Raw genomic sequence first — 12,922 nt, forward strand, 5'->3', positions numbered from 1 at the left:
ATATTGTACTAATTGAACAATACAAAACTTGAGTTTCGACATAGACGATTGTCTCACAAAATAAATGTAGCATGTTTTTGAAAAAAAGGAATCTTGTTTGGTGGTGTATCAACAGTTAGTCTCGTTCCCTGCTCTGTGGACTCCGGATTTGGCAGGATAATATTAAACAACACTATGGAAACCAGACTCATCAAGAAAACAAAAAGCAGTGATGTAATACAACGATTTTTTTTTTCATGTACACGTAATGGTTGTTGAAACCAGTTGCAATGATCTTTCAGATGTTGGACATTTTGAAAATAAATGTTATTTAAACAGAATAACGAACAACTTCCTTAGAAAAAGCGTGTTATTAAAAATTATTATCAACGTGATTGTAAAATGAGGATTCAGTCAATAAACAGCCCAGTTCTCCAACACCGCTCCCCCCCCCCAGTTTTCTCAATGTCAAAGCAATTTTTTTCACTTTTTGGAGGTCTCTCGGTAACTTGCACCTCACTTATAGTGCAGTCTATGTTTGTGGACCCTGTTGTGCACGAGTTATCGAGGAAGAGTGTATTGCTCAAGGGAAGTAATTTGGAAATTGTCTATTGTGAATACTGGAACATATCCATATAGATTTTAGGGGTGGAGAGATTTTGCAGTATAATCAAACATACTGCTCCCTTGCAAAATCATAGTTAACAATGGCAGTTCGGTTAATATAGGGCTCATTTTATTTATTTTTTCCTGTGTTTTAGAGATCATAGCTGATTTTTTGGGATCACTCTACCCATGAAATCAAATGTTTTATTCCCAAACTCAGTTCAACCCATTTTACATCTGCTGAATTAATCATCTCAAAATCATTACGAGATCATATACAAATTTCAGTTGAAGTACTTTTCAAGCCTAAATACTAGTTTCCTTTTAGAAACTGCCATGGTCTGATTGATTGATACATTTTATTTTTCTGAAAAATCAGTCCCTTTGGACATGTCTAGCGCACATGAATGTTTCTGAATGCATTGTTTGAGAAGTTAGTTTGAGTGTATTAGCAAGAAACTGCACAGTATGTTAAGAACTTGATGGCACTTTCAGGACCCTGACCATCATGTTATGGTGGTGTATTACTGTGCAGCTCTTATTTATCAGCAGATTTTTTACCAAAAATGTTTGATCTCCAGCAAATTCCACTCATAAATTTTTTTAGAAATATTAGGCAGATATTTGCTGTTCAGTTTTCTTTATTCTTCCAAAACAGTGTTAAAGTTTTATCACAATTTTCAATTGTAGGTTTTACATCAGTGGAAGACAGAATCGGAAATGCCACCTCTTCAAACATTGGAAGATGTTCCTGAAAAATTCAAGAGAATGTAAGAAAAGATATATAGTTCCTTACAGTATTACATACATATACGGTAGTACCATGTTTTCTGTATGATCTTGAACTGCAGAATGCAAGTATTGTTTTGCTGTTTGAAAACAAATTGACTTACTTTATTTAGTGTTTGAAAACAAATAGGATAAAAGTAAAATGTTGCATATGATGTCTCCCAGCAGAAAATGTAGCCATGCATGTATTAGGGCCTCAGTTTTGTTTGGTTTCAAAGAAAATCACCATGTTAATAACCTCTCACTAGCAGTTGGTATACAAGCTATACTACAAAACATGACATCACTGTGCACAAAAAGAAATGAAAGTGTAGTTCATTCTGTTAGGGATTAACAGTATCCTACGGATGTCAATGTCTGCTGTTGTCCGGTTCAAAGCCCAAAAATTCATCCTTATTGTGAATATTGTTTCTTTTTCCCTATATTTTTAAATCTATCAAAGTTTATCAGATAATAAAAAATATTATATCCAAATGACAAGATAAATGACAGAACACTAACAATTCAGAAACTTCTGGAGAGTCACCTTATGTTTCCACAAGTGAAACTTTAGTTGTACAGTGGTGTAATCTCATTAGAGGGTTGCCCCAACTGAACAGGTAGGTCCAGTGTTCTATGGTAGGTCACTCAGTAAATGTCACTGACAAAAAAGCTCTGGGTTATTAAAAAAGCAAATACAAATCAAAGGAAAACTTTTATTGATTTAGATATAACAGCCCTTAATCCATCAAACATAACACTGCCAAAATGGATAACCACCCTTAGTCCATTGTATGTAATAATGTCAAAAAGGATAGCTACCCATAATCCATTGTATGTAGTACTGCCAAAATGGATAACTGCACTTATCCACTGTACATATTTACTGCCACTAAGGATAACTGCCCTTAATCTATTGTATGTAATGCTGCCAAACAAGATAACTGCCTTAATCCACTATACATAATACTGCCAGAAAGGATAGCTACCCATATTCCATTGTATGTAATACTGCCAAACAGGATAGCTACCCATATTCCATTGTATGTAATACTGCCAAAAAAGGGTAGTTACCCATAATCCATTGTATGTAATACTGCCAAAAATGATAGCTGCACTTAATCCACCGTACATAACATATTTACTGCCAAACAGGATAACTACCCACAATCCATTGTGTGTAATTCTGCCAAAAATGTAAACTAACGTTATTCAATTGCACATAATGCTGCCAAAAGGATGACTACCCTGAATCCATTGTATGTAATTCTGCCAAAAATGATAACTACCCTTAATCCAGTGTATGTAATACTGCCACAAAGGATAACTACCCTTACTCCATTGTGTGTAATACTGCCAGAAGGATAGCTACCCTTAATCCATTGTGTGTAATACTGCCAGAAGGATAGCTACCTTTAATCCATTGTGTGTAATACTGCCAGAAGGATAGCTACCCTTAATCCATTGTGTGTAATGTAATAATGCTGAAAAGATTAACTACCCTTTATCCATTGTACATAATGCTGTCAAAAAAGATAACTACCCTTAATCCATTGTATGTAATGCTGTCAAAAAGGATAACTATGCTTAATCCTTCATACATAACACTGCCCAAAAGGATAACTACCCTTAATCCACTGTATATAATACTGCCAAAAGGATAACTACCCTCTATCCACTGTGTTTAATACTGCCAAATAGGATAACTACCCTTAATCCACTGTACATAATACTGCCAATAATCCACTGTGTTTAATACTGCCAAAAAGGATAATTACCCTTAATCCATTGTACATAATACTGCTGAGAATAATTTTTGTTTTTGTTTTAAGATTCCTTTGAATTTACTAATTCATACCTTTGTTTAGATTGTGTATAGTGAGATAAAATAAAGGATCATGTCTGCTAATTGCAATACATATATTACCATTAGTTGTTTTTAATATGAGAGAAAATGTTTATCAAAATTATTCATTTGAATTACAAAGTGCTCATTGACTGGATTAGCACTATTTTGGGATTATTGTGAATTCATTCATGGATATTCTGAATTTTATCTTTTTGATATATCAAGAATAATGGCACATCAGGGTTTCTTAGATTGTGTCCAAAAATGAAAGTTCATAAAACTTCATCTAAAAATATGAGACGTTAAAAAGTTTTTTTATATATATATTTTGGTGTTGGCAAATAATCAGGGTGCGAAAAAAATATGAAGAAAATACAATATATTTGCACAGTATAAAATATAGGGACATGTATTGATGATAACTGTTTAGAAACAAATAACGAGCAATATACATTTGTAATTATATTCAGTGATAATAACTTCCCAAATCAAGAGATTAGATTGAAAAGAACTGAGACATTTGGTTTGGTTTGGGGTTTTATGATGCAACAACACAAGTATGTTATGCTGAGGCAATTGGAATACAGTGCCATACTAGAGGACACACCATGGTAGCTGACCTGGGCTGATCTAGTGGTAGGATTTTAACCCACATCATCTCAGTTGTAAGTTCTGCATGCTAACCACTGAGCCCCTGCAGCTCTTGCCTTCATTAGTCACCTCCTGGAACATGAAGGAGGGCACTTTTTGGGTGTCATGTACATCCCCAAACTTGCCTGGGATGGGGGAAGTCAGAAAGCAGCATAGGTGATTCACCATTGTAATGTTTACAATATTAGCAGTGCTGCATGGACTTATGTTGCTGCTCAGGTAAAGACTTAGAGGTCCTTTATGTATTGTTGAAGGGAAGTAATTCAGAAATTGTTTATATTGAACAGCATAGACCCAGATTTGTTGGCTTGTTTTGCACAGGTGAGGCAATGCTGGTTGCAGTTAGGTGAACATTATACATGAAACAAATACAGGATTTTATGTTATGGATATATTATTTAGTTGTACAACACCATCTGGCAAGGTGAATTACATGCATTGAGGGGTTTAGTATAATTGGGTTAAATTAATAATATCATTCTTAGAGCCATCAAAACAAGTAGTTGATATGTGAACCATAATAAACTGTCATGTTTTTCTTTTGAACATACTACATTAAAAACTGATTGGAGCTACTTCTGCTTTGAGTGGCCAGTAACATTTATACTTTTGTTACTTAATTGCACAGTTTGTAGTGACCATCTGCTGAACTTGACCAGCTGTCCTTATTTTAAACAAAATATGTTTCAGCACTGCTATGAATGACTACATCACAAAACCAGATATTAACACTACGGAACTCTATTTAACCCTTTTTAGCCATGATCACTGAGGAAGGTCTGCAGGCAGACTGCATATTGTTCTGAACTCCGATGACAAAAAGACGTGTCTGGCTTCTATTTGTTTTTTAAAAATCAACAGGTATCATCATATGTTAACCAAAATGAGATGCATGTCACTAATTGCCATTGTAGTGAGAAAGTAATGTCAGTTCCCAGGTCCTTCTAAAAATCAAGCAGTCATGAATGTACATAGTTTAGAGGTATGTATTGATTGTTCCTTTATAATCTGTTTTTTAAACCCAGCACCATGTTATTAGTGTCATAATGAAAGATAGAGAAATCTTCTCATCAGCTTTCACTGTAGCACATCGAGTGGTTTTTTTTTGTTTCTTGAAAGAATTTGATATGGATAGACCTGACACAGCAGAGGAGTAAAACATAAACTAGGTGGGTTTTTAACCTGATGAGTTGAGTAAGTCAAGTCATGCTCTTTTGGAGTTTGCAGCTTGCAATCTTGGAAATTGTCTGCCTGCCTCTCTGTCTGTGTGTCTGTTGCACACAGAGAGAGAGAGAACGAGAGAGAGGTCTAAACTATATTGTATATGACCCATTTATTTGTCATTTTTATGGAGAATATTTTTTTCATAAACAACTGTTTAAGTTTTTGTTTAAGAAATGATTCTTCATTGATAGTAAATACAATCAGCTGTGCCCTCCACTTAAACCTTAAAAGATTTTCTCCAAGCTCTGATCAACATGAATGGATTTAATTTTGAGTGTTTGATCAGTTCATACATTGCTGACATCCATAAGCAATGGAGACTTTCTCTCTCATGCTGATAAAAAGTCCTGTTAAATGACATGTTCGTCATTTCCAGTAAACTACAGTATTGCAAAAACTAAGAAATAAAAAATATACACAAGCCGAGACAAATAGGCCCTGCTCAAAAATTTAAACATTGAGAAATAAGGGTAAAAGTAATTAAACAAATTGGAAAGTTAATGTTTCAGCTTAATCATAATTATGTGTATTTCACTACCATATATTAAACTTTGGTATTTGGACTATGTAGTCCAATGGAGGCTGCTCATTTATTGAGTTAATGACAAAGGGTTACAATAATAATAATAACAATAATTATTATTATTATTATTATTATTATACAATGGTTTATGCCTTGTAGTCGGGGAACATGTTGCTGTCTTCTGATTGGCTTTATGCAAACTATGGATACTGATTGCAATTTTGCATGTACTCATGCACAGTTTGACAAGTTAGAATGGTTTGTTTAATTTTTTCTTTGTTAGATTTAATTGTAATGATTAACCCATTTATTTGTGTGTTCATTGAGGTGTGAAATGAAAAACGCTGTGCAGACTTAAGTATCATCTGCTTCACAGATCATGCAGTCTATATCAATCCTTAAATGGTGTGGTTGAATTTAGCATTTGGCTTTATCTGTAAATAATTTTTTCTTTCTATTTCTGGTTGAATCTATTCTCTCTCTTGATTTACTTGGTGTGTGTGTGTGTGTATATATATATATATATATATATATATATATATATATATATATATATATATATATATATATATATATATTTCACTGAATGCTTTAACAAGAACAATGAATAAATAATAAAATGCATGTATAGTCATTGAAGTTGTATTTACTTTTTAAACCCATTTGAATATTGATATTGAAAACTTTACCCTTTGGACGTACCTGTTATATGATACCACCTGTCTTAAGAGACCAATTTTTCTTTGCAGAGGGGTTGATCTCTGAACACTAGTTTTACTGCAGACCAGCAAGTTATGTGTTAAATTTGAGTGGCATCTCAGATCTTATGCATCAGACCAGAAAGACTGGCCTTACCATGATATAATAACATTTTGAGGTCATGTGCATAGATATTAGTACATAGAATGTGTTTAGCGATGATTAGTATGACATGATGTACATGTATGATATCTGAACACAGTTTCTTTGTTTTTGTGCTCCCAGGTAATTTTTAAAACCTACTTACAACGTGAAGCCAGGTTTGTATTCCATTTTTTTTTCTTTGAGAAAATACCAAAATATTAAGGCCCTTCTTGCTGAACATGAATAACCTTGCAATCAAAATTAGCTAATGAACCTTAATATGTTGCTTTTTTATTAAAAAAAACAGCAGCTAGAGTACAGAATTTAAAATGAAAATCATATAATTCACAACTTTTAAAATGAATTAATATAGTTTGTTAAATTTTCTTTTCAGAAAACTTCTCAATACACTGTAAATAACAATATACAATTAAATATCAGTTGATGGAAAAGTTAGTGATGCCTCCTAACTTTAATTAATAGCAGAATTTAAAAAGTAAATACCAGTTAAATAAGCATTGTCAGGTGAAATTCATGTTTTATCTTTAATTCAGTTTCAGTGTAATAAATGTGATTTGCCCTTATACTGTACATTCAAATGTGAAAAGTGTTCTTGACCAGTAAAGTTGTGCCTGCAAGGTTTTAATGAGAATCAACTTAATGCCAACTTTGTTTTGATCTGCAACTTGTGCAAGTGTTTGTTGCATTCTTAACTTCAATTAATGTAGACCTGATTTGTATTATTACAATAATTAGTCCTTAGTATCAAACCAAGTTTAAAGTTAAATAAAACTGCTAAAAGGCTTGAAATTCTACCTGCATGAGAGTTAGGATATGGTCTTGTCAAATTAACTTATTTCAGTTGACCAATTAAACATTGTTTTAAATATTGTTAGGTAAGTAACAGCATTAGGTAGCTAACATGAATCAGTGATTTATCCTAATCATTTCCAAATTAGATCAAGGTAAGCAGGGTCATACACTATGCATGAAATGCTTAGTTTCTTTGATAGGGTTCATTATGGAAAAGCAAGATCCAAAGTTTCTAGAGAGCCTAAAATTCCTGATTTGGAACTCTAATTTTTGCTGAAGAAAGAGCAATTTTTGCAATTACTGGCACTGAAATCACAGCCTAAATAGAAAATTGTGTTTTGACTTTAGTTTTTCTTGAAATAACTATCCAGATATTTTTAATCAAATAATCCAGTTCGGTTCTGAATCAAGAAAAACACTATAATGTATCAACATTTACATGCTAGACAGTATAATAATATACAGCGTTGTCACTGGTACACATGTGATGCATCTTAAAATCTCTTGGAATAATAATTTTAGCATACTTTCAAAGAATACTTATCTTGAAAATAAAGATAATTTATACCCAAAAATGAGAAAGTTTTTTTCTGCCAACAAAAAATTATCTCAAGACAGGTGGTCTTTTTTAACTAGTTTGTACAAAATGAGCAGTTTCCAATGTTGAATTTTGTAACTGTTCAAGAAGGAAACAAAACCACAATCAAGTACATATATTCTATTCTTTATTCATGATTATTGTTAAAATATTGCATGCATTCATCTGAATTAAAAATTATATAGAAAAAAATATATACATCTATCATTAAACATGCGTCACATTATATTTGAAGATCACTAAAAAGTGGTCTCCTCTATTCACTTCTGTCAGTGACATTAATTCTTTCCTCCAGTTTTAGAATTTTACTTTTTTAGTTGGAGGTTCTGCTGTTGTTATTAAGGAGATAACATTATTAGTGCTTAATTATAATAATGACTATAATGATGGTTTTGTCTTGGTTTTGGGAAATATGGAATATATATATATATATATATATATATATATATATATATATATATATATATATTCCTTGCCTTGAATATGTACACTGTACAATAAATGGAATAAAAAGACAATTGACTCATCCAGAAACAGAATAATTTATTCAGGGATAAAAGTCAGTGGCTTATTTCACAGATGACATATAGGGATTAACTTTATAAACAAAGGGTGTAATTGGTTACACCAACTTAAACAGAAGATGGCTGGGATTGTGCTATGTAATCACTATAACATTTGAAGAAAAAAAGCACTCAAACAACACAGCCCTTTAACAATAACTATTAAGTCCAGGAAATGATTCTCACTTGCTGATTTAATAGACAAAGACCTCATTCACCTCCAGGCATTACAGATTAACTACAAAGACTGACAATGTATATGACCATTACATTGACTTCATCACTACATTGGCAGTTCATGACTTGTACTTCAACTTGGTTTACAGTCTATAATAAATGATACTAAATGACTGACCTGCCAAATTTACAAACCAATGGCCAGCCTCCTTTTTTTTTGTGGTGGGGTTTAGAACAGTTTTTACCTTTCCACTGGCCATGGTTACATTGATTAAATAAAGGTCATGGTGCTTGTCACTGTTGTTGTTTTTTTTTTGTTGGGCACCAGGCAGATACATTCCTTAATTTCCGAAAATAAAACAAAAAGTGTTTTATGTGTATGTGTATCCCCTGAAGGTGTGTTGTTTGTCATATTTAAATAAAGAATTTCGATCAAAAATTTTTCTGATTAAGTTTTTGATGGGGTATTTATAGTTTCCTAGTGTTTTCTATAGGGTTGTTCATCTGGGCTAGGTTTCCTTCACCTTACTTGAATCCCTTCCATAGAATTTATTTGTGACCTTTGCTAGAGGTCTCCTATGTCCCATGTTTGCTATGTGTGTTCTGCTATATCGAGTGAGTGCTATACGCTGTATATAGTTTTCGTGTCAGGACAGCAGTATTTTTCAATCACCCCAGTTATCATACTGACCTATATTATTATATATAAGTATAATTTCGAATTTCGACAAGTGAGTGGTGCGTTAATTATTATTAGAAAAAGAAAACCTATTGTTTTATGTGTGTGATCATGTGTGTCACTCCTCTTAGAATTTGTTCTTAAAATGAGGTGGCTGTACTTGAGTTAGGGTCCATACTTTTTTTTATTTAGTTGTATATCTCCAGACTCGAGTTTGGTCTGCTCTTAATTTAGGTTATTAGCCAAAGTTTTCCAAAGTTTTTTATTTAACTGTACAGTACGGGAGCTGTATAGTTGTTCAGAGGAAATATAGAAAGTTAGAAGGGTTTGAAAGAGTTCCTAATCCCTCTATTTATGTTATGTTTGCATGTGTATGTTTGTGTTCTATGTGGGATGTTTTTCTTTGGCTCATTCATGGGCCTGTCCACTTCTCTGTTCTTGCGATACAGTTATTTAAAGTCTGTTTGTACTTCAGTCTGGTTTATAAACAATAATGCATGACAATACCTGCATGACCTACAAAATTTCAGAGATCATTTGCTAGTCTTGATATATATATTTTGTAAACGGTCTGAGCAGTCATAGTTACAGAGGAATAGATTATGGTTATTAGTGTGTTTCTCTCTTTTTTCAATGCAGTCACGCATAGCAATGTCGAAATGCATATTTTGCCAAGACATTGTGGTCACTGATTGCGTTCAACTGGAGGTCACCTAAGACAGTGCATTTATATAATAAAATTGATACATAAATTATGACTGTGGTTGTTAATGAAAAGTGGTCATTTGTAGTGAGGTCACCTGAGGCAGTGCATTTATATAATAAAATTGATACATAAATTTTGACTTCTTGTTGTTAATGAGAGGTGGTCATTCATACTGGGGTCACTTAAGACCATGCATTTATATAATAAAATTGATACATAAATTATGACTGTGGTTGTTAATGAGAGTTGGTCATTCATACTGGGGTCACTTAAGACCAAGCATTTATATGATAAAATTGATAGATAAATTATGACTGGTTGTTAATGAAAAGTGGTCATTTGTAGTGAGGTCACCTGAGGCAGTGCATTTATATAATAAAATTGATACATAAATTATGACTGTGGTTGTTAATGAGAGTTGGTCATTCATACTGGGGTCACTTAAGACAGAATTTACTGTAACTGACTATTAACACCCCATCCATCCATTTCCTATCACTTTCAATACACACACAGCCCTTTCTAAAAATATTTTGAGGTACCTTGGTAGCTTGTGGCCTCACTTGTGTGTTGTAGTCTGTGTTTTCTGACCCCACTGTACACAAGTTATCAAGGTAGAGGTGTCAGTGCTCTTTTCATTTTTAATAATGTAATTCAGTCTTTATGATATATCAGCATTAATAATTCCTTAACTTTATTTTTTATTTTTCCAGACATGCATTGCTGCAACATAGATATGAGACTGCAAACCCACGTTCCAAAGTATCTGGGGTTACAACACTTAGGAAGTGTGTTTCTTCACTGCCTACCTTCTATAGGTATATTGTCCTTTGATAGAATTTAGACTAAGAGCATGGCTGCTAGGAACATATTTTCTTCATATGTACTTTTTCACAGAGGGAGAGAGAGAGAGAGACTTAGTAAGGACTGTTGCAGAGTAAATTAGAAGGTGGATGCATGACAAAATGTAACTTATAATGTTACATCCATGCATGTTGGCTATAAATGTTGGCTGTGACCATGAAAAATGTTATAGAGGTCTAATAAATTACATACTAGTCATGGATAGCAGTAAAGCTTGGATCTGCATATTAAATTATCCTGCTTCATTTATACATTGTCATCAAATTTTTATTGAACATATCACATTATACCCAAGTACCATATATACTCGCCTATAAACCTGTTTGCGTATAAGCCTACCCTCATAAACTGAATAGGTATAAAATCTAAAAGTGCATGACCTGCGTACAAGCCGACCCAAAAGTCTGAGTTGATATCACAAGATGCCTGTGGTAAGTTCTAAATGCTTGTGTGATTATTACATAGAAATGGTATAAATTTGTTTGAAAAGTCAAACAAAATTTAATAAATTTTCTGTTTTCTTATTATTTCTGCCTAATTCAGATTTGTGTATAACTTGATCGAACGATGACATGAATTTTGCATTTACAGGTTGCTCTAACACTTCCTCTCCCTTTTGACTCAGTTATTGTTTTTTTTATGTGCTATTTCATTAGATTTTTTTATATCAGTGCACCAGTAATTACGTTTTTATTTGGCCTTGAAATTGTAAATACCTAATTCATTAAAATGTTATCCCAGTATGACAACAATGAACAAAAATAGAGTTTGATTCAGTGCTCGCAATTAGGCTAGTGAGCTTATTGACATAATGCACCACCACATGTACATTGTAGATTTGAACACACACTGAATGGAAGTACATTCTGCTGAATGAAGTACATCCCTTGGATTCAAATCATGGACACCACTGCACTAAACTTTAGTGATAAATTCAAAATACAAGTTTCAGAAATAATGCTTTGAAATTTATGCAAGGAGCATAAAAAATGAGTTGTAGTGTGCTTTGATGTAAGCAAACTTGCACCCCATTATACAAAACTATGATAATCGTGCTAATATAATGGAGTGACTGGCAATTACACATCAAAATACTCTTAACCCAAGCCTGTTTCAGCCTTTTAATTGTTATCTGGCCTGTATTACTGTCAGAAAACAAATGACAAATCCACTAATAATAAACAAAGGAGATGCCAAAACATCCAGCTTTCCGTTGTGTGGAAAATTATGATTTTGTTCAGCTAAAACTCAAAAGTAAAATAGATTGATGATGATATTGGTTGATCTATGCCCAGAATTTTAGCCTTTATTATTACCATTCTTTCATGTATATGTAACAGTTTTGCTGGTTGTGCCTTGCACAACTGAATGTGTGTACCTTTTGATAAAGATTACCTCAATTTGTAGTATCACTTATATCATTGAAAAAGAGTACCATATATACTCGTGTATAAGCCAAATAATTTAGGAAAAAATAAAGGCCTGGAAGAAGGGGGGTTGGCTTATCCACGGCCCAATGTGTAAACTTAACAGTTTTTAGGTCGTTTTGTTGACTGTGCATATTTTCTGATTTTTCCAACACGAAGTTAAATAAAGGTAAATATAGGCTTCATAATTCGTGGGCTGGTTGGGTTTACCAGGGAGACCATGCTGAACTATAATGTGCAGTACTTACACAGTGAAAAGCGTGCATAGTGTCACTTAAATCCTTACTTATTCCCAAACATAGATGCAGATTTTGCTTTATTCATTGTTTCAACCAAATTGCATTCTTCCAGATAACATTTGAGCTAGTTCTTAATAGCTGCTTCATTTACATTGAATCGTGTGCTCATTTTCAATGATATAAGCGATCCTACACATTGAGGTAATTATTTTTAAAAAGGTACGCACATTTATTTGTACAAGGCACATAACCATCCTAATTTACATGTTAACGTAGAGTGGTAATAATAAAGGCTAAAATTCTCATAGAGATCAACTAAGATCAACATCAATCAATTTTAGTTTTGTGTTTTAGCTGAAAAAACATAACTTTCCACACAATGGAAAGCTTGATGTCTCGGTGTCTCCTATGTT

At 33.1% G+C, this 12,922-nt stretch overlaps 1 protein-coding gene across 1 annotated transcript in view; it reads left to right on the plus strand.

The window, feature by feature from the left end:
• Positions 1 to 12,922, plus strand: part of LOC149795509 (dynein axonemal assembly factor 9-like) — a 233,920-nt gene that overhangs the window by 154,301 nt on the left and 66,697 nt on the right. The window contains exons 24-25 of the mRNA XM_089965307.1: positions 1,276 to 1,355; positions 10,693 to 10,797. Of these exons, the coding sequence (XP_089821433.1) occupies positions 1,276 to 1,355; positions 10,693 to 10,797 (185 nt within the window). The remainder of the gene's footprint in view (positions 1 to 1,275; positions 1,356 to 10,692; positions 10,798 to 12,922) is intronic.

The sequence above is a fragment of the Sinohyriopsis cumingii genome, chromosome 7, assembly GCF_028554795.1.
Source record: "Sinohyriopsis cumingii isolate HCF-2022 chromosome 7, ASM2855479v2, whole genome shotgun sequence".
NCBI lineage: Eukaryota > Metazoa > Mollusca > Bivalvia > Unionida > Unionidae > Sinohyriopsis > Sinohyriopsis cumingii.